We start from the raw sequence: 21,133 nt of genomic DNA on the forward strand, positions 1-21,133 counted from the left end.
GCAGTTCAGCCGGGGCTGGGTTTGAACCCGCCACCCTCGGTATATGGGGCCGGCGCCTTACCGACTGAGCCACAGGCGCCGCCCCCCAGAACATTTTCTATCTGGCCCTTGGCAGAAAAGTTTGCTAACCCCTGATCTAGGAAATGGGGAGGATAGTCCCCAGGGAAACGAGAATGACGGGCTGACAGAGCCAGTTTGTTGGGTAAAGGTGGTGAAGGAGAAAAACCCAAAGTAGGAGTATTTATTTTGAAGGCCCCCAAATCAGTGAATGTTCCGGCTGGGGTAAGTCTGGCCCGCCGAGGCCCCGCCTCCTACGCCCCGCCCTTCCGACAAGACGATTGATTGCGGAAGGGACTACAAATTGGTGCGTTACGGGTACGACTCAGTCCACAATTTCAAAGCACGAAGAGGGGCGGTGGCGTGGGCGAGCCTGTAATCCCAGCTTCCGGGAGGATGTGGCCGGAGGACTGCATGAGTTCGAGAGTTCGAGACCAGCTTGGGCAACATAGCAAGAGCCCCATCCTGGAAAAACAAGGGGTTCCAAAGTTGAGCGCGGTGCACTATGGGAGGCGTTAGCGGGTCCTGAGCGCGCGTGGAGCCGCGGGGCCGTCGCTGGACTACAACGCAGTGCATCTCGGGAGGCAGAGTCGATGCGACCCGGTGAGAAGCTGGCGGTGGGCAGGGCCGGAGGGTGCCAAAGAAGCTAGAGACGGGCGGGGAGGCAGGCCCTTCTAGATTCGGTCTCGCTCCGCCTTTCCCAAGTCTCGGCCGGCCTAGGCATAGCGTGCAGTCCGGCAGAATAGGGCGAGTAGCCATGTCCCCGGGATGCTGAGCGCCCACCCTCTCCCCTCAGCCCACCCATGCCTAGCTGCGATCTACCAGTGGGCACATGCCCGGACATGTGCCCAGTCGCCGAGCGTATCCAGCGTGAAAAGGAGCGCCGTCTGCACCGCTTTGAGGTAGTGCCAGGGTGCTGCGGGGACTGGCCCCGCGCCGACCCGCAGCGAGCAGTGAAGGAGTACTGCAGGCCTGCAGCCGGCAAGCCCCGGCCACCGCCAAGTCAGCTGCGTCCGCCCTCGGTGCTGCTGGCCACCGTGCGTTACCTGGCCAGTGAGGTGGCTGAGAGCGCCGACGCATCCCGCGCCGAGGTGGCTAGCTTCGTGTCGGACCGGTTGCGAGCTGTGCGACTGGACCTGGCCCTGCAGGGCGCTGGCGACGCTGAGGCAGCCGTGGTGTTGGAGACGGCGCTGGCCACACTGCTAGCTGTGGTAGCGCGGCTTGGGCCGGATGCGGCGCACGGGCCAGAGGACCCGGTGCTACTGCAGACCCAGGTGCAAGAGAGCTTCGGCTCGCTGCGGCGCTGCTACGCGCAAAGTGCAGGGCCACACCCTCGCCAGGCCGCCTTCCAGGGTCTTTTTCTGCTCTATAACCTAGGTGAGTTCGGTCCTGGCGGCGGGCCAGAGTGTGGGGCCAGAGAGCCCTCCAAGGGGAAAGTGGAGGTAGGAAAAGGAAGCAAGTTTAACATCTCACCATTAGCTCACTTCCAGGATAGTCAGTGCACAGGGCTGGAACTTGGGGCCATGGCTGGGTCTCAGCTTTCTCAGTAAAAAAGTGAAGGAGGTGGGGTTGAGATGGAGAGCAGGCCTAGAGAGTGATTTTCAAACTTTTAAAAACCCATATTCTCCAGAGTTGCAAAGCAACCAAGAACACATCTGCCCAGGAATGTCTTTAGACAGGTTTCAAGATTTTAGATACTTTTTTTTTTTTTGTTGAGACAGAGTTCTAGCCTATGCCCTGAGCAGAGGGCAATGGCATCGTAGCTCACTGCAACCTCAGACTCGGGCTGTGGGCATCCTGCTGCCTCAGCCTCGAAGCCGCTGGGATTACAGGCGCTCGCCGCGGCGCCCGGCTGGGTTTTTCCATTTTTTTTCCATGAGTCGGGGTCTCACTCTCGCTCAGACAAGCCTCGAACTCCTGAGCTCAAGCAATCCTCCCTCCTCAGCCTCCCACAGTGCTGGGATTACAGGCGTGAGCCACCGCGCCCGGCTTTAGATACTTCTTTAAGTGTGATGCGTTCTAATGAACTCAATTCTGGCCTGGCACACATCTGTAATCCCAGGACTTTGGAAAGCTGAGGCAGGAGGATCGCTTAAGGTCAGGAGTTTGAGACCAGCCCGGGCAATGTAGTGAAACCCCCTCTCTGCAGAAAATTTAGCTGGGTGTAGTGGTGTGCACTTGTAGTCCCAGCTCATCCAGAAGCTAAGGCAGGAGAATTGCTTGAGCCCAGGAGCTTGAGGCTGCCATGAACTATGACCATGCCTCTGCACTCCAGCCTGGGTAACAGCAAGACTCTGTCTCTTAAAACACACACACGCACACACATTCTATCTAATTGTAATAAAGCCCTGTTTATTTCACAACCCACTAGCGGGAAAGAAGCACAGTTTACAAGAGGGCCATGGTTCCTGTATCTGTGATTCTCCCAGAAGGGGAGCTGGGAGGGCCTCCTCCAAGAAATGGCCTTCCCAGGCGGTCAGTGGAAGGTGTGGAAGAGCCAGCTTCCAAAGCTCTGGGTACAAGGCAACCAGGGTAGTAAGGAATCCAAGTCAAAAAACTTGGATTTGGGTCAGGCTGTACTACATAAGAACTCTGGAACAGTGGCCAGGCACGTCTGGCTCCTGCCTGTAATCCCACCACTCCCAGGAAGGTCCGCCCCCTGCCGGTAGCTGCAAGGGGACAATTTCAGGCAAGTCGTTAAATTATCTGGACCGGTTTCCTCCATCTGTAAGCTCTACTCACTTCTTCAGTATTGTAAGGATCCAGACTGGAGGAGGAGGTTGAGAACCTATGACTCATGGTTCAGGGAAGGGGGCCAATGGCTGGATCTTCTCAGAGGGAGGAGAGAGGGAAGGTGGGCTAGGCTTAAAGAAGGGGCGTGGTCGAAGAGGGGCTGAGGCGGGTACTACCGCAACAGGAGATGGGCAGGACCCAGGTCTAGCTCGAGCTAGGGAGGGGCCAGAGGAGGTAGGCGTGGCTGAATCCAAAACAGTTGGAGGGGAGATGCGCCTGATCCAAAGAGGACCAGACGTCCGCATCCCTGGTTTCTGCCCTCCCAGGTTCGGTGGAAGCCCTGCACGAGGTTCTGCAGCTGCCTGCTCCCCTGCGCACCTCCCCGCCCCTGCACACGGCCCTGGCCGTTGATGCTGCCTTCCGTGAAGGCAATGCTGCTCGGCTTTTCCGCCTGCTTCGGACCCTGCCCTACCTGCCAAGCTGCGCTGTGCAGTGCCACGTGGGCCATGCCCGCCGCAGAGCCCTGGCCCGCCTAGCTTGTGCTCTGGGCACTCCCAAGGGCCAGGCCTTGCCTCTGGGCTTCATGGTTCACCTGCTGGCTCTGGATGGACCCAGCGAAGCACGGGACCTTTGCCAGGGCCATGGACTGCCTTTGGACGGGGAGGAAAGAGTGGTGTTCCTGAGAGGTCGCTATACTGAGGAAGGGCCGCCCCCTGCCGGTAGCTGCAATGTGTTGGTGGGGAGCAAACTTCGAGGGCGCACCCTGGAGGAGGTGGTCATGGTAGAGGAGGAAGATGAAGGGGTGGACAGGCCCAGTTCCCCAGACTGAGGAAGAAGTGTGCAATCTCCCAGAGCCAAGGCCTGGATCAGAGCACTTAGGTTTCTTTTCCCATGATTCTCAGACAATAAAAGAAACTTGTTTGTGTAGAGACCAATCTCTAAACTTTTATTTGTTTGGGGGAACCCAGGGGTTGTTGAGACATGCTAAGAGCATGAAAGAAGAGGAATGCAGACTGGGCAAGGCTCTCTCCACGCAGGGCCTCAGTTTACCCACTGATCCCTAAGAGGTAACCTTGGTGATGTCTTGAGTTGGTATATAAGGTTGGCATGCATGCCATCTTCACACACCCAGGAGTAGTTGGTGGTTTTGCCATCCCTATCTCCTGCTGTCCACCCTCTGCCAACTAAACGCCAGAATGAGGGAGATTTTCACTGGGGCTTGCCACTCTCCTTGGGTGTCTGCAACTGTTGGGACTTTAAGCTGTTGCTTGAGAAGGTCTTGTGGTTATGCCCTCTCCCAGCATCAGGAAAGACTGGAACACACTCCAGGAAAATGGGCGGGAGGGGGTTAGGATGAAGGGAGAGCTGAAGAAAGATGACTGGGATTAGAGGTCAGCCACAGGCCTCAGAGTGGCTGCTGCACCCTCCAGGGCCATCACCACAATGCTGAGCTGCCTCTGCACCTCAGCCCAAGCTTCAGATCCAGGGCTTGTGTTACTGGCTCTGGAGCAGGCATTGGCCAGGCCTGGGAATGTGGCTGTGGAGCTCGTGCGAGGTGCCCAGAGTACATGGCTAACAGGAAAAATGGGGCAGGCTCAGGGTCAGTCAGGAGCCAGGAAAGAGGAGCCTCAGGCTGGAACTCACCCTGTAGTTCACTCACTCCTGTACCCAGCTAGGCACAAAAGCACCCCCCACACCTGTCCCTTATAGCAGTGATGGTGGAAGATGTAGGTTCTAGTCCCACCTCCCAGGGTGACTCTCAACCAGTTTGCCTTGCCTCCCTGAGCCTCACATTTCCCAAGTGTCTCCTGGGGCTGGGTTGTTCTCTAAAGGTCAGAGAAACTGACATTCTTCTTCCCCAGATGGTTGGCCATGGCCCAGCCCCACCACGAGGCCCTTCCCAGGACCTTTGGGACAGGCTCACCTGTAGTAGCGTTCCTCTGGGAAGGCTCTGGGGTTCAGGAAGGCCCGTTCCAAGAGCATCAGCTGGTCGTTGAGCATCCGGACCTGCAGGGGGCTGGTGGACACAGGACCTGCTGGTCACACTGAAGCCAGCAGCCTAGCTGCCAACCTGGTATCCCACCCTGGAAACTGCCCTTCTACACAGCTGCCCTCAGCCCTTGCTCACTCAGGGGTGCCCTTCTGCAGTGCTGCTATGTGTTGGTCCAAGGATGCAGCTGCTGCCTCAAACTTCTCCACTGCAGCCACCAGAGGCCCTGTGAGAAATAAACAGTGGCTTAGAACTGGGGGTGCAGGACACCCCATGCCTCACTGTCAGGGGTGTCCATACCCAAGCTGATGTTGTTCTGTTCCAGCAGGGTCCCAAGTTCCTGCTGGGCAGCTTGCAGGAAGTTACGGAGAGTGTCGCTGTAGTCACTGACATTGAGGGGCAGAAAGAAGCTGTCGCTGAGCCGGAGAAGCACACTCCCAGCTGTCCGGGCTACAGCCTGGTGGCTGCTGAAGCCTGCAGGGAAGGTGACAAAATCAGGGCTCAATCTTCAGCCCATGCTCCACAGGTTTGAGGATGCCCTTTTCCCCCTCCTCACCAGGGTCCACAAACTTGTCCACATAACCAAAGGTGTCGAAGGCTGTGTGGTAGGTGGGGTAAATCCGGGCTGAAGTCTTGCTCTGGGGGAACAAGGTCCAGAAGTAACAGACTTATAATGGGAGTGGGAGGTGTAGTCTAGTGAGCTGCAGTATGTGGGGATTATCTCCATTGATTTGTTTTATTTACTTATTTATTTGTTTGAGACAGTGTTTCACCGTCACTCAGGCTGGAGTGCAGTGCTGTCATCATAGCTCACTGTAACTTCCAACTCCTGGGCCCAAGTGATTCTCCTGCTGGGACTACAGGTGCGTGCCACCACACCCAGCTAATTTTTTTGTAGAGATTGGGTATCACTGTGTTGTCCAGGCTGGTCTTGAATGCTCCATCTCCGCCTCCCAAAGTGCTGGGATTACAGGTGTGGGTGAGAATATGGGTACTTGAGGGAAGGGTCATACCTTGATGTGCTTGCATTGCTAGAAATAATGATTTAACAAACTTAAAAGCAGTATTCAATTGTTTATTATAAGTAGGTTAGAAATTGAATTAAGAAAATGATTGCAGGTGGTGCCTGTGGCTCTAAAGGAGTAGGGTGCCGGCCCCATATGCCAGAGGTGGCAGGTTCAAACCCAGCCCTGGCCAAAAACTGCAAAAAAAAAAAAAAAAGAAAGAAAAAGAAAATGATTGCAGATGATGGGCAAAGGGTACAGACAGGAGAGAAATGGATCAGAGAAAAGCATGGACGCATTCAGATTACAGGATCCGTACTGAGAAACCTATAATTTGTTGCAAAATGCACAGCCTGAAAGCCTGGCCCTTTAAGACAAGAAGACTGTCTTGCTGAGGCTTCACCCCTACCCCAGTACAACTCAGTCCCAAGGTCTTTGGGCACCTGAAGGCCAGGCCTCCACAAGTGGGGCTGCTCTCTTGGAGGGAGTGAGCACAAGGGGTTAGGAAGATTTATGAGAGAAGGTGTATCTCAACTTGCTGGAAACAACACAAATGCTTCTATCTCAAAGGAGAGAAAAAGTCTCTCAGGGAAGTGGGACAGTGCCTTTCCCCTCCAATTTCTCAATATGGCACGGTACCCAACTGCCCACAAGGCTCCCCAGGGACTTAATTGCTCGTCTTGGGGTTTGTGTGTGTGGTCTAATTGGAATCAGCCTTGACATCCTGCACCTGGACTGTGTTCCTGTCTCAGACTTTGTGTTAGGATCAAAAGTAATGTAGAGTGATAAAAGTAAGAAGTAAATCAATACAATTAAGGTAATTTCGTTGAAGAAATAGTTTGGTTAGAAAATGCAAGCCCCGGCTTGGCGCTCATAGCTCAGTGGTTAGGGCCCCAGCCACATGCACCAGGGCTGGTGGGCTTGAACCCCACCAGGGTCTGCTGAACAACAATGACAAGAATAACAACAACAAAAATAGCTGAGTGTTGTGGCAGGGACCTATAGTCCCAGCTCTTGGTAGGTTAAGGCAAGAGAATCGCTTAAGCCCAAGAGTTTGAGGTTGCTGTGAGTTGTGATGCCATAGCACTCTACTGAGGGTGACAAAATGAGACTCTGTCTCAAAGAAAAACAAAGAAAGAAAATGAAATCCCAACAAGAACCATGATGTACAGGTTTAGCCTCCCCCCACTCCCATTTATTGTATGTAATAAAAATGGAAGGCCAGGTGCAGTGGCTCACACCTGTAATCCCAGCACTTGGGAGGCCGAGGCAGGTGTATTGCCTGAGCTCACAGGTTCAAGACCAGCCTGAGCTAGAGCAAGACCCCCGGCTCTAAAAAATAGCCAGGTATTGTGACAGGCACCTGGAGTCCCAGCTACTTGGGAGGCTGAGGCAAGAGGATCACTTGAACCCAAGCATTTGAGATTGCTGTCAGCTGTGATGCCACAGCACTTTACCAAGGGTGACCAAGTGAGACTCTGTCTTAAAAAAAAAAAATGGAGCTAACCTGGAGTGAGAGGCTGTTCCATAGACCTAATGCTTTCTTTTTTGTGTCCTGACTTTTCATTTTCCCCTCATCCTCTCGTCTCTGCCAGTCACTGGGATAGAACTCACATTATAGTTTGGGGCTGGTCCCCAACAACAGGTGAGAGCCACAACACCTGGCTTGGCATTATCTCCATTGAGTCTATTGAACCCACAATATCCGTGAGGTGGGTTCTAGAATTCCCACTTTACAGAGGAGGAGACTGAGGCTCAAAGAGGCTAAACTGCCTGACATCACACAGCTAGTAAGTGGCAGTGCTGGGTCAGGTGCCAGTTTCAAGTTTCACATGAAGGAGAAGAGTCTGAGGCTTTGCAGTCAGATAAGGAGACTCAAATCCCAGCTCTACCGCCCAGAATCGGTGTGGTCATAAGTGAAGAAAGGGCCTTTAGACAGCTAAACAGGAAGGGGCAGGCTTCTCTTGTCTCATTTCTCCCTCATACCCATGCTATGGATCATCCCCGTTTTATACTGTTATTTAATCAATGGTGAGATGGACCTCCTTCCCCCCATTTTAAGATCTCTGGAAACGCGATGCTTCTTATTGTCATCCTACAACGGGGAGCAGTTTCTTCCTCCTCCTGAATAGTATATAACATAGTGGTGCATCTTACAATCAGCAGCATCTTAAGTTTGATAAAATACCACAGGTGAATATAAACACTCTCAGAGAGGTTAATAAACTGGCTGAGGTAGCATAGCTGAATGAAGGAGCCGGATTTAGCCTGCACAAGAACAGTCCGAAAAAGAAGAGGGGTCTGTGGAGCAAGGGACAGAGGGGCCTCCTCACCCGGTCATAGGTATAGGCGATGTCCATGGAGGAGATACCCAGGAAGTGAACGAAGGGCGCGTAGTCGCTGCCAGCACCCAGAGAGCCCACACTACAGAAAGGAAACGGGCCAGGCTGGAGGGCGCCGGGCTGGCCCCCATGCCCCGGCCCCCTTCGTGTTCCTGGGCTCACCTGGGGACAAGGCCATACATCGGGCTGCTGCGGTTGAAGTACCGGATCCAGTTGTCGTAGATACTGAGGTCTTCCGAACCTGGTGAGCGGATCTGATGGAAGGGTAATCTAGTCTCAGTCCGGGGCCCTGTCCAGCCCCAACGAGGTGGGTCCTCTGCCGGTCTCCGCCCGCAGTCTCCAGCCCACCCACCGTCCAGCCAGTCTTACGAAGCTCGCCCCAGCCTCTGTCCACCCCCAGCCCCTTTAAAAGGTACCAGTTCTCAGCCCCGCCCACCCACATAGCCCTGTCTTCCGCCCTCCTCGGCTCCGCCTCGCCCACCCCCTTCCACCTCTTTGGCTGCAGAGAAGACGACGCTCTGGACAGGGGGTGTCCCCTGCACCCTAAGGGTAGCATTGGCTGTGGGGAGAGGAGAAAAAGACTATTCTGGCTTCAGCCCCATCTTTCATCCACCCGCCACCAGGCCAGCCCCCCTGCGCCCCATACCAAACACGGAGATGTCCACGTTGATGTAGGCCACCGTGCGCTCTTGCAGCTTGCTGAAGAACTCCTGTAGGTGCCATGGCGACGTCAGCCCAGGGCTGTCCCTCTCTGGGAATCCCTTTCGACCCACTACCTGTGGGGCTAACTCACCTCTGTGAATTCTGTGGAGCCAATGAGCCCAAACTCCTCTGCCCCCCAGCTCCCAAACATGATGGATCTGCGGGGACGCCAGGTGCCTGAGGAAGGGGATATAGATTTGGAGGGCTGGGTCCCCAGATCCCAGGGTGGCTTAGGGGAAAAGTTAGGGAAGTGAAAAGGAGGGGAGGGAAAGGCAGGGCAGCTGGTGACAGGAGGTCCTGGCACCCTTCAGCCAGGACTTCCAAGAGCCTCTAGCCTCCTCTTTCTAGCCTCCGTTCTCTCTGTGACATCCCCCCTCACACACTAACCCCAACCCCAAAAGCCTTCGGTCGGTGACCACTTCTGCCAGAATGCCCCTATTCCCGGTAGCCACGTCTGGGACACCGCTGACCTACTCCCTTCAACTCTTTTCTCCATGCATCCCTTGCAACCCTCCCTGTGACCAGGACTTTATCCATATCAACCCAGTCCTTACAGGAGGGAGTTCCATTATTATTTCCAGTTCCAGTTCCTTCCATTAGTAGAAGGAACTAAGCCATAAGAAAGTTAAATGACTTGACTTACCCAGGGTCACACAGCCAGTAGATAGCTTAGCCAGATTCACAGGCCGCTGGTTCCAGAGTCCCTGGGGCTTGTTTAACCACTGCCCCATACTGCTCCTCAGAGCAACCTGCAGCCTGGCTTCCACTTGCAATTTCTATACCCACACCGCTCTTACTGTGGTCACCAGCCACCTTCAGAGACCTTGTCCTTACCTCCAGACTCCGCCTTGCCTGCCATGGTGCCACATGCTCCTTTCCAGTTTTTCTCCACCTCTGGCTGCAACTCAGTCCCCTTTGATTATTCATCTTTTGTTTTAAATTTTATTTTATTATTATTTTTTTTTTTTGAGACTGAGTCTCTTACTCTGTTACACCGGATAGAGTGCCATGCCATCAAAGCTCACAGCAACCACAAACTCTTGGGCTCAAGAAAACCTCTTGCCTCAGCTTCCCAAGTAGCTGGGACTATATGCGCCCACCACAATGCCTAGGTAGTTTTTCTATTTTTAGTAGAGATAGGATTTCATTCTTGCTCAGGCTGGTCTTGAACCCCTGAGCTCAGGCAATCAACCTGAGCTTCCCAGAGTGCTAGGATTGCACGCCTGAGCCACTGTGCTTGGCCTCACACATTGTTTTTGCTACCAACTCCCTAGTTCCTCTCTTAATTTTTCTCTCTGCTCTGGAGTCTGGCACCTCTAACTGCTTGCTTGTCCTCTCCCCTGCCAGGCACCTCACAATTGATGTGGGAATGGGCGCACAATGTGTAAAGATGAAATTTGTGACACAAATAACACACAAAGGAGGGGGATGGAGCTGGACAGCGATTGAGGTTTTGTGTGCAGTTAAAGTTAAATTGGCATCAGTTCCAATGCCATAGTTATAACTCACGGATGTTATATGAAATGGAAGATGAAGAAGTTCTAGAGATAGAGGCTTGCACAACATTATGTACTTAATTCCACTGAACACTTAAAAATGTAAAATTGAAAAACTGGTAAATTTTCTTATGTATGTACTACAATTTTTAAAAAATAAGAAGACAGGCTGGACATAGTGGCCCACACCTATAATTTCAGCACTTTGGTAGGCCAAGGTAGGAGGATCCCTTAAAGTCAAAAGTTCAAGATCAGCCTGGGCAACAGATGAGATTCTATTTCTATAAAGAAGTCAAAAAAATTAGCCAGCCATGGTGACATACACCTGTAGTCCTAGCTATACTCAGGATGCCGAGATAGAAGGATCATTTGAGCCTAGGAGTTTGAGGTTACAGTGAACTATGATTGTTCCACTATGCTGTAGCCTTGGTGATAAAGCAAAACTCTTTCTCTAAAAATATATATAAATAAATTTAAAAACTAAAAAATAAAGAAATCAATATGTAGTGCTTGCTTCGGCAGCACATACACTAAAATTGGAACGATACAGAGAAGATTAGCATGGCCCCTGTGCAAGGATGACATGCAGATTTGTGAAGCGTTGCATATTTTTAAGAAAGATGGAGACTTTACCTCTTTTATGTTTACATGAATGGAGCTGGAACATATTCTTAGTAAAGTATCTCAAGAATGGAAGAAAAAGTATTCAATGTACTCAGCCCTACTATGAAACTAATTTATGGCTTTCATATGAAAGCTATAACCCAGTTATAACCTAAGAATATGGGGAAAGGGGAGAGAGAGGGGAAGGGAGGGGGAAGGATGGGAGGAGGGAGGGTGATTGGTGGGATTACACCTATGGTGCATTTTACAAGGGTACATGTGAAACTTACTAAATGTAGAATATAAATGTCTTAACACAATAACTAAGAAAATGCCAGGAAGGCTATATTAACCAGGGTGATGAAAATATGTCAAATGGTATATAAAACCAGTGTATGGTGCCCCATGATTGCATTAATGTACACAGCTATGATTTAATAATAATAATAATAATAATAAAAGAAATCAATATGTGAAGGCTCAAATTCAGTTATTTTTTCTAGATCTGTCTTACATCTGCCCTGTTCTGTTTTTCTTATGTTGCACCCCAATACCAGAGCACTCCACTGTCCCCTTCCTTGTCTCTGAAGCCAGCAGCCCCTTGGTCCCAATTCTTGTCCAAGCCCCAGGATCTCTTCAACCCTGGGAGGACAAGATTTCTACCTGGCCCCTTTCCCCATGCCCTTTCCTCAGGAGCACAGGAAGCCATTTAGAAGTTGGGCTTCACCATGTCACTCTCCTGAATAAAATCATTCACCAGCTGCCCTATTCTTAGACTGACTCCAAACTCTTCAACCAGGCTACTCTGCAGCCTGGCCTAGCCCAACCAGCCTCCTTTCCAGCTGCTACCCTTGGCCCTCCTCCTGGACCTGCCTCCCCTTCCCCAAAGCATGGAAATGCTGCCTCCACAGAAAGCCCTACTCCAAACTGGCCTGGCACATCAGAGGCACATGACACATATTTTCAGTTAACTATCCTCTGTCCTCCCTGCCCCAGCTGGGCTGAAGTGCCCCGAGGGCAGAGCCTGAGTACTGCCTTGTGGGCCCCAACATGGGGCCGGGCTCCCTCCAGGCCCAGGTGAGCTTTCAGAAGCTGCTGCAGAAACCAGCCAGTAGCCTGTTCCCAGTACCCCATGGGGCTGCTCCAGGCCTGGGGTAACATCCCAGGCATGTCTGCCCCCAGGGTCCTCAGGCTTGGCACAGGAGGGCACTGAAGAGGGATGAAGAGGAGGTGGAACAGGAAGGAGTGGACTGGAGGTGACCTTCTGGATAGAGAGTCCCTAGACCAGGAGAGGGGGCCACCTCACCTTTCTTCAGCAGGGTTCCCAGGATGCGGGAGAGCTCCAGTAGGACGGCAGTGCCACTGCTGGGGTCCACAGCCCCGTGTACCCAGCTGTCCCGGTGGTTTCCGTACAGCACATAGCGGTCTCTCCACAGGAACAGTCAGAGAACCGGAAAAGAGGGAGTGGGGTGCAGGGGCAGCTGTGGCCAGGGCAGGGTGGGATGAGGACAGAGTGGGAGTGGCAGGGGCACACAGAGCAGGGAAGGGTCCTGGAGGACACAGTGAGTGAGAGCAGGGGCTCACCAGGCTCCACAGCCCCGCGGATGATGCCCAGGACATTGGAGGAATTCCTTTGCTCCAGGCGATTATAGACACTCACTTTCACCTGGCTGGGGAGGGCAAAGATGTGATGAGAGCCTTGGGCCTGCTCACTGCCGTCCTCTACCCAATGCTGAGAAACTAGCTCAGAGCAAGAAAGGGACATGGCAAGAAAGATCACTTGCCCCGAAGTACCAGACAGGCAACAAGGAGCCCAGCCCTGTGCTCCTCATTATCTTCACTCATTCACCCAGTGAGTACTTATTAGGGTCTTAATGTTCACACAGTATGTTACTAGGCTCTGGGTAATGATGGGACAGACCACCTTGGGCCCCATGCTTGTGGGGCCCCCCACTGCAGGAGGTGAGGGGCCTGGGAGGATACTTGGTGTTCAGGGGTTGTGCAGGCTAGAAGAGGCCCTGTTTTAGGATAAAGCCTGGTGCCTTGAAAGGCGGGAGTAGCTGGAGTGCAAAGGTAAGAGATGAGTGGGGTGGGTCAGGGGAAACTGCAGGATCTTGTAGGTCATGCAGCTGTTTCACTGGTTTCCCCAAAGACAAGACAGATACTTTGGGTTCAGGGGAGGAGCTGGGGAGAAGAGAAAGGAGAAGGCCAAGACTTGAAGTGGGAAGAAGGAAAACCTGGAGTAGGAGAAGAAAAATAAGGGGAAGAGGAGAGCTAGGGGACAGAGGGCACCCGGAGAATAGTGGCCCCACCTCACCTGTCTGCTGGAAAGTCACCATCAGGCCGGAAGCCAGGCCCCAGCCTGTAGTCACAGCCCAGTGCTCCCTGCCAGGCCGCTGGGGCTAAGGATCCATTGAGGTTACTGAGGAGGAGGGGGAGGCCCTTCAGAGTAAATGCAGGTGTCCAGGTTGAAGTTTGTAGGCCACTGGGGGACGGGCAGGACACCCAGGGCACAGGCTCACCAGAGCAGATCTTTTGCATCCTGGAAGCCAATGGGCTGTGTGGGAATCGGGGGGAATCCAGAGACATTGGCAAGGTCCAAACGGAAGGAAGAGGGGCTGGCTGGAAGGTAGGGAGTCAGGGGGTCTCCAAAATACTCATAATAGGACCCTCGCTCCACCCCCGAGGGAGGCAAGTGCCAGGAGTTGGGAAAGGTCTCGTTGGGTAGTCTCAGCCCATCATTGATGTCAGCAGGGTCTGTGTACACCAGCAGCCCGACCACCCCATGCCTGGCAGCATTCACAGCCTGCAGGAGACAGAGCAGGCCATGTGTGGGGGAGGGACAGGGCAGGGCACCACAAGTTCCTCTTCCTCCCGCCTCTGCGGGAAGCCAGGATGGTTCTACCTTTGCATAAATCATTTAAGGCAGTGCAAAAGATTGTTGGGCATGGCCAAGCCAGTGCCTACCAGAGGGGACTGGTTGAATAAATGGGGACATCTCACAATAGAATACTGTGAAGCTGTATAAAAGAACAAGATGGCCTTGCACACTCATGTTCACAGCAGCATCATTCTCGATAGATGAAAGGTAGACAGAACCAACCCAACAATCCCTCAGGGATGAATGCACAAAGAAAATGTGGTATATAACATACAATGGAATATTATTCAGCCTTAGAAAGGAATAAAGTTCTGACACAACATCAACAAACCTTCAAGACGTTGTGCTAAGTAAAATAAGCCAGGCACAAAAGGAAAAATTTTTTATGATTCCACTTACATGGGGTACCTAGAACAGGCAAATTCAGAGACAGAAAGTAGAATGGAGAGGCGGGGCCTGGTGGCTCATGCCTGTAATCCTAGCACTCTGGGAGGCTGAGGTGGGTTAATTGCCTGAGCTCAGGAGTTGGAGACCAGCCTGAGTTAGAGTGAGACCTCATCTCTAAAATAATAGCCAGGCCTGGTGGCTGGCACTTGTAGTCCCATCTTCTTGGGAGGCAAGAAGATCGCATAAGCTCAAGAGTTTGAGGTTGCTGTGAGCCACGATGCCACAGCACTCTACCAAGGGTAACGAAGTAAGATTCTCTCTCAAAAAAGAAAAAAAAAAGTAGAATAGAGGTTAAAGAAAACAGAATAGGGTCTAGGGGAGGGGAACAGGCAGGTATTGTTAAATCGAGTTTCTGTTTGAAATATTGAGAAGGTACCAGAAATGGATAGTAGTGATGGTTAATATTATGAATAGTTAATGCCACTGAATTGTATGCTTAAAATGGTAAACTTTATATTACATAATATATAATAGTATATACTCTACTACATACGAGATACATATGTATTTATACACGACAGTAAAAACAAAACAGTACCCCCCCAAAAAAAGAAAGGAAAAATATGCAGTTTGTGTATTGATTAAAAATGATCGGCTTGGCGCCCATAGCTCAGTGGTTACGGTGCCAGCCACATACACAGGGGCTGGTGGGTTTGAACCTGGCCCAGGTCTGCTAAACAACAATGACAACTGCAACAAAAAATAGCTGGGCATTGTGGCAGGCGCCTATAGTCCCAGCTACTTGGGAGGCTGAGGCAAGAGAATTGCTTAAGCCCAAGAGTTTGAGGTTGCTGTGAGCTATGATGTCATAGCATTCTACTAAGGGAGATATAGCGAGACTCTGTCTCAAAAAATAAAATAAAATAAAAAATAAAAAAAGAATGATCTACAGGATGTATTAAAGTGGAAAAAAAAACACAGCTCAGAGGCTTGTGTCTAGGACACTATTTTTATGTAAAATGGCTTGGAAGAGGGGTAAAAATATATACAGTATAAATAATGTATATGCTTCTTATAAAAGAAAACTCTAGATCGATCATTTATAAACTGAAAAAAAGGAATGGTTACTTATGTGAAGGATGGAATTAGAGAAAAACTTTTTCACTTTATACCCTTTTTTATTAGATTGGAAATTTTCTAATCTGTGAATTTCTACTCTACTTGCCCTCTTTCTTTTTCTTTTTTCTCTTTTCTTTTTCCCTTATATTCTTTTTCTTTTTTCTTCCTTTCCTCCCTCCTCCCCAATCCCTCCCTCTCTCTTTCCTTTTTTCCCAGCTCTTATCATGGGTACTTTAAAAAAAATTGTGGTAAAATACATATAACATGAAATTTACTGTTAAATATATAGTTTGGTGCTGTTATAGACATTCTTTTTTGTTTGTTTGTTTTGTTTTGGCCGGGACTGGGTTTGAACCCGCCACCTCTGGCATATGGGACCGGTGCCCTACTCCTTGAGCCACAGGCACCGCCCCATAGACATTCATATTGTGCAACCATCACCACCACCCATCTCCAGAATCCTTTCTGGTTTTATTTGTTTATTTCATTGCCAGGGCTAGAGTGCAAGGGCGTCATCATAGCTCACTGGAACCTTGAACTCCAGGGCTCAAGCCTCAGTCTCCCAAGTAGCCAAGACAACAGGCATGCACTACCATGCCCAGTTCACTTTTTATAATTTTTTTTTTTTGTGGAGACAGGGGTCTCAATATGTTGCCCAAGATGGTCTTGAACTCCAGGCCTCAAGTGATCCTCCCACTTTGGTCTCCCAAAGGGCAAGAATTGCGAGTATGAAGCATAGCACTGGGCTTAACATTTTTTTTTACATGTTTTTAAACAATAGTCATATAATGTCTAGTAAAAATTTATGATTGAAAAGAAATGAGGATGTGTTGCGGTGGCTCACTAGCATTCTGGGAGGCCAAGGTGGATGGATTGCTTGAGCTCACGAGTTCAACACCAGCCTGAGAAAGAGCAAGACCCCTTCTCTGCTAAAATGGAAAAACTAGCCGGGTGTTGTGGTGGGTGCCTGTAGTCCCAGCTACTCGGGAGAGTGAGGCAGGAGGATCACTGGTGCCCAGAAGTTTAAGGTTGCTGTGAGCTATGGCACCATGGCACTCTACCCAGCATGACAGAGTGAGACTATCTAAAAAAATAAAGAAAGAGAAGGCGGCGCCTGTGGCTCAGTGAGTAGGGCGCCGGCCCCATATGCCGAGGGTGGCGGATTCAAGCCCAGCCCCGGCCAAACTGCAACAACAACAAAAAAATAGCCGGGCATTGTGGCGGGCACCTGTAGTCCCAGCTGCTTGGGAGGCTGAGGCAAGAGAATTGCGTAAGCCCAAGAGTTAGAGGTTGTTGTGAGCCGTGTGACGCCACGGCACTCTACCCGAGGGCGGTACAGTGAGACTCTGTCTCTACAAAAAAATAAAAATAAAAAAAAATAAAGAAAGAGAAAAAAGAAATGGGGAGGGCAGCAGGAAGGGTTTAGGTTTGAATATTCAGGAGAACTTCACAGGAGGACTCAGACTCCCAGCACACCAAAGCAAAAAATTTTGCCCAATCTCTTTATTTCCTGAGACTCAGAGAGGTCAGGGAGGCTCCCAAGGCCACACGAAACATCAGTGGCACAGTCCAAAACAGCTTGCCACCCCTGCCTCAGCCCAGGATTTAGCCCCCATTCAACGCTACCCCTTCTCCTCCCTTACTCCTGTTACCGCCCAGCCTTTCCCCCACCCAGGCCGCTGCACAGAGGGCTGCCACTCACCTTGGCTCCACGCCCTGCACCCCCATAGCGAGTCAGGGCGATGGTGCCTTCCAGTTTGACGCCTTGAGTCTGCAGTTTCTTAAAGTCTTCTTCTGTGCCCTGGTTGGCATAGACTAGAAGGCCCTAGTCCCAAGAAGACATGATCCTTAGAGCTGGGCTCAGTACAAGGCTAGTGAGAATATAGGGGCAGAAAGGCTGACTAGCAGGAAGAAGGATTTTGATTCAGCTCCCCACTTCACTCAGAGTTTATGTGCTCCCCCAGGGACAATCAGCCGTGATTTTCTCTGTGTCTGAGTGCCCTGTAACTGGCCTGGCCTTGAGCAGGAGCCGCTAGTGTTGATTAAATGACCGATGGAGGAAAGGAGTCGTTATGGAGTGTGGAGGTGAGTAAATTAGGGGGTTGCTGTGCCCCATCTGATAAACTTTCTCTCATAAGTCTGGGAGGGAACCAGGTGGTCCTGAGCTGGGCCAAGGCACTAGGGGGGTTCCAGGCCCACCTGTGGGGTTCCAGGGGGAGCATAGGCAGCGTAGGGTGGTACCACGTCACGTCCCCCCTGCTCTCCAGTCAAGTTCTCCTCGGTCCGGTGGCAGGAGTGGAGGATGTCCCCACTGGAGTTCACTGTGGAGGGGACAGTGTCAGGGCTGGGTCCAGCAGCACCCCCACTCCCTCCCCTGGGTACGCCCGAGCCTGGGCAGGACTTCACCAATGTCTACACTGTTGGGCTGCTCCTGGCTGGGGAAGGACAGCAGCACCTGGTACTCAGAGACCTCGGCTGAGTCCAAGCCTGACTCTGGGTCCCTCCAGCGCTGCAGCAGCAGCTGCACCAAAGCCTCATCACGGGGGCTGGAGGCCAGGTGTGGCTCCCTGGAGAGTTCTCTGTAGGGTGTGAGAGGGAGGTGCAGGGACGGCATCAGGAAAGGGCCCCTGGAACACCAGAGGGAGCAAGCAGGTAGAGGTGCCTCTCACCTAAGGTTCTCCCGAATCCTGTCGGCATTCAGCTGTCCCATGACAGTCTTAAGAATTTCCAGGTCCAGGTCCTGGGAAGGTGAGGTACTGGGGGCTGGTGAGGTGCTGGGGGCCGGTGAGCTGGCATTTTTGGGGATGGCAAAGTGGCCCAGGATGATCCCCAGTGCAAAGAGGGCAGCAGCGCCCAGCCCCAGCCCCAGCCCCTTCACCCACTGCATCCTGTGGGATCTTGGCCAGCCAGAGTGGGCTGCTGAGGGCCTCCTTATAGATGGGGCATCAAGCGTAGTTAACCATTACCCCATGGGTGGCACTGCCCTTTGGCCCCTTGCTGTCAGGGAGAGTGAGGGAACATCCTGTGGTGAGAGCCAGGAGTCACTCACATCCACCACATCCACTCTCAGGGACACCTGAGAGTCTCACTCATCTTCTCCCAGCAAAACAGAGGCCAGAGCTGAACTAGATCTCAGAGTCCCTATGTCTAGAGCAGAGCTGTGACCATTGCTGGCCAGAACATCTGCACATCTGGCCCTACCTGCCTGGTCAGAATTCAAGTTCAAATCCCACCCTTGGAGGATGAACTAAAGCAGTGTGACCTTGGGCGATTTGCTTAGCTTCTCTAAGCCTCTTTTCTTAGCTTACACATCAGGGATAATAAAACCCACTTCACAAAAACGTGTTTTCATTAAACAAGATGGCATCTGTAGAAATCTCTAGCACAGCATCTAGCACATAGTGAGTGCTCAGTAAATTTTATTCCCTCTGCCCTTTAAAACACAAGGCCTAGAGCTAAAGGAAGGGGGACCCAGAATAATTCTCTGTGTTTAGCCCAAAGGGGATCCAGTTTATAGGAGGAGGTAGGACTCTTCCGAAGGGAGGTGTCCAGAGTACAGCAGGAGAAGCCCTTACTTCCTTGGCAAGGTGACTTCTTCTTCCACCCCTGGCCCTATCTGGAATCCATCCATCCACCCTCCAATTTATCCATCCAGAATGAGAAGGCATTCAGCATAGGTGAGGGCAGACTGTTGTGCAGATGGCCAGCATGTCTGAAGACTGGGAGGGAAAGCGAGACCCCAAGTACTCAAGACAGTACAGAGGGGGCTGGGCCATGATGGGCTGTGTGTGGATGTGTGTGATATCACAGAGCATCCCCTTTCCTGTTCACAACCCCATTTTGCCGGCACCACCTGCCCTGCTCCCATCTCTTCTCATGCTGCTGGTCAGGAGGGCCAGCGTGGGAGGGGATTATGTGATCAGTGACTTCAGGGAACTGCACCAGGAAGCTACAGCTCTTGGTCAGGTGACTATCAGCGCCCAGAATGTGACCTTGGATTTTATCAGAACCCCATCAGTGCAGAGATTGCACACCTGCCTTATGAGGACACAGGAGGACAGGCACTAACAGGTGGGTAACAGGATGTCAAGGTCAGCTGATAAGCGGAGAAACAGACATGGTGGTGACGCAGAGGCAGCAGCCCCACGGTCCTGCCCACCTACTCCTGGAAGGATTTAACCCCTTGAATATGTGAAGTCACAGAAAGGACACCTGAACAAGAGTGTGACATCCAAGTGGTCTATGTCTGAGAGTGAGTAAACAGTGCATAGGAGGCTGGGCTCAGTGGCTCATGCCTGTAATCTTAACACTCTGGAAGGCTGAGGCAGATGGATCACTTGAGCTCAGGAGTTCGGACCAACCAGAGAAGAGCAAGATCCTGTTTCTACTGAAAATAGAAAAACTAGCCAGATGTAGTGGGGCACTCCTGTAATTCCAGCTAATTGGGAGGCTGAGGCAAAGGATTGCTGTAGCCCAAGAGTTTGAGGTTGCTGTGAGCTATGATGCCATGGCACTCCACCCAGGGCAACAAAGTGAGACTCCATCTCAAAAAGACAAAAACCAAAGGTGTATGGGCGACACCCAAGAAATTGGCTCAAGCGATTGGAGCCTGTTGATACCAGACATCAACTTGGCCAATTTTCTTTTCACATCTTGGCTAAGTAGGTGGTGTGGGTGCTCCCTGAACATTCTGGATTGTGGGTGTTGATGAAAATCATTTAAAGTAGCTAAAGCATGGTGGGCACAGTGGCTCATGCCTGCATTACTAGCACTCTGAGAGGCCGAGGTGGGTGGATTGCTGGAGCTCAGGAGTTCAAGATCAGCCTGAGCAAGGGCAAGACCCCCATCTTTAATAAAAATAGAAATACTATGGTTGGGGCGGTGCCTGTGGCTCAGTGAGTAGGGCGCTGGCCCCATCTGCCGAGGGTGGTAGGTTCAAACCCAGCCCTGGCCAAACTGCAACAAAAAAATAGCCGGGCGTTGTGCCAGGCGCCTGTAGTCTCAGCTGCTCGGGAGGCTGAGGCAAGAGAATGGCGGAAGGCCAAGAGTTAGAGGTTGCTGTGAGCTGTGTGAGCTGTGTGACGTCATGGCACTCTACCTGAGGGCGGTACAGTGAGACTCCGTCTCTACAAAAAAAAAAAAAAAAATACTATGGGTGGCACCTGTGGCTCAAAGGGGTAGGGCGCCGGCCCCATATGCTGGAGGTGGCGGGTTCAAACCCAGCCCTGGCCAAAAACTGCAAAAAAAAAAAAAAAAAAAGAAAGAAAGAAATACTAGCTGGGTTTTGTCAGGGGCGCCTGTAGTTTCAGCTACTCAGGACGTTGAGGCAAGAGGATCCCTTAAACCCAGGAGTTTGAAGTTGCTGTGAGCTATGATGACTCTACTGAGGGTGACAAAGTGAGACTCAGTATCAATAAATAAATAAATAAATAATGTAGCTAAAGCATATGATCACCCTTTCATCTTTCCACATTATTCCGCCTCCCCACTTTTTAAGACAGAGTGTCACTCTGAAGCCCTGAGTAGAGTGCCATGGCGTCACAGCTCATAGCGACCTCAAACTCCTGGGCTTCAGTGAGCCTCTTGCCTCAGGCTTCCGAATAGCTGGGACTGTAGGCGTCCCCACAATGCCCAGCTAGTTTTTCTATTATTAGTAGATAGGATCTTGCTCTTGCTCAGGCTGGTCTTGAACTCCTGAGCTTGAGAAATCCACCTCTCAGCCTCCCAGAGTGCTAGGATATTTTAATTTTTGAGACATAGTCTCACTCTGCCACTCCGGGTAGAGTGCTATGGCATTATAGCTCATAGCAACTTCAAAC

The 21,133-nt window shown here is 51.5% G+C and overlaps 2 protein-coding genes and 1 non-coding gene across 4 annotated transcripts; 2 read left to right on the forward strand and 1 right to left on the reverse strand.

Moving 5' to 3' along the window:
• The first annotated feature begins 182 nt into the window (after positions 1 to 182).
• On the forward strand, positions 183 to 3,719 carry SAC3D1 (SAC3 domain containing 1). Of its 2 annotated transcripts, XM_053561031.1 has the most exons (3): positions 183 to 660; positions 854 to 1,434; positions 3,117 to 3,719. In XM_053561031.1, the coding sequence occupies exons 2-3, from the start codon at positions 861 to 863 to the stop codon at positions 3,617 to 3,619; spliced, it is 1,077 nt and encodes a 358-aa protein (XP_053417006.1). In that variant the 5' UTR covers positions 183 to 660; positions 854 to 860; the 3' UTR covers positions 3,620 to 3,719. The 2 variants fall into 2 exon arrangements, with proteins under 2 accessions (XP_053417006.1, XP_053417007.1); XM_053561032.1 differs by lacking the exon at positions 183 to 660 and having other exon boundaries at positions 667 to 1,434.
• On the reverse strand, positions 3,707 to 18,203 carry NAALADL1 (N-acetylated alpha-linked acidic dipeptidase like 1). The gene is made up of 18 exons (XM_053561009.1): positions 17,984 to 18,203; positions 17,721 to 17,893; positions 17,514 to 17,635; positions 17,017 to 17,139; positions 13,450 to 13,733; positions 13,245 to 13,349; positions 12,512 to 12,597; positions 12,234 to 12,353; positions 8,920 to 9,005; positions 8,773 to 8,836; positions 8,618 to 8,685; positions 8,289 to 8,380; positions 8,118 to 8,208; positions 5,337 to 5,418; positions 5,081 to 5,254; positions 4,919 to 5,006; positions 4,715 to 4,807; positions 3,707 to 4,362 (listed from the first exon to the last, which is right to left on the reverse strand). Exons 1-18 carry the CDS (start codon positions 18,199 to 18,201, stop codon positions 4,176 to 4,178), a joined length of 2,256 nt encoding a protein of 751 aa, XP_053416984.1. The 5' UTR covers positions 18,202 to 18,203; the 3' UTR covers positions 3,707 to 4,175.
• Positions 10,831 to 10,937, forward strand: LOC128566099 (U6 spliceosomal RNA). The gene has a single exon (XR_008374395.1). It is a non-coding gene; the product is annotated as a U6 spliceosomal RNA (small nuclear RNA).
• Positions 18,204 to 21,133: the final 2,930 nt, after the last annotated feature.

This window comes from Nycticebus coucang, chromosome 14 (genome assembly GCF_027406575.1).
Source record: "Nycticebus coucang isolate mNycCou1 chromosome 14, mNycCou1.pri, whole genome shotgun sequence".
Lineage (NCBI taxonomy): Eukaryota > Metazoa > Chordata > Mammalia > Primates > Lorisidae > Nycticebus > Nycticebus coucang.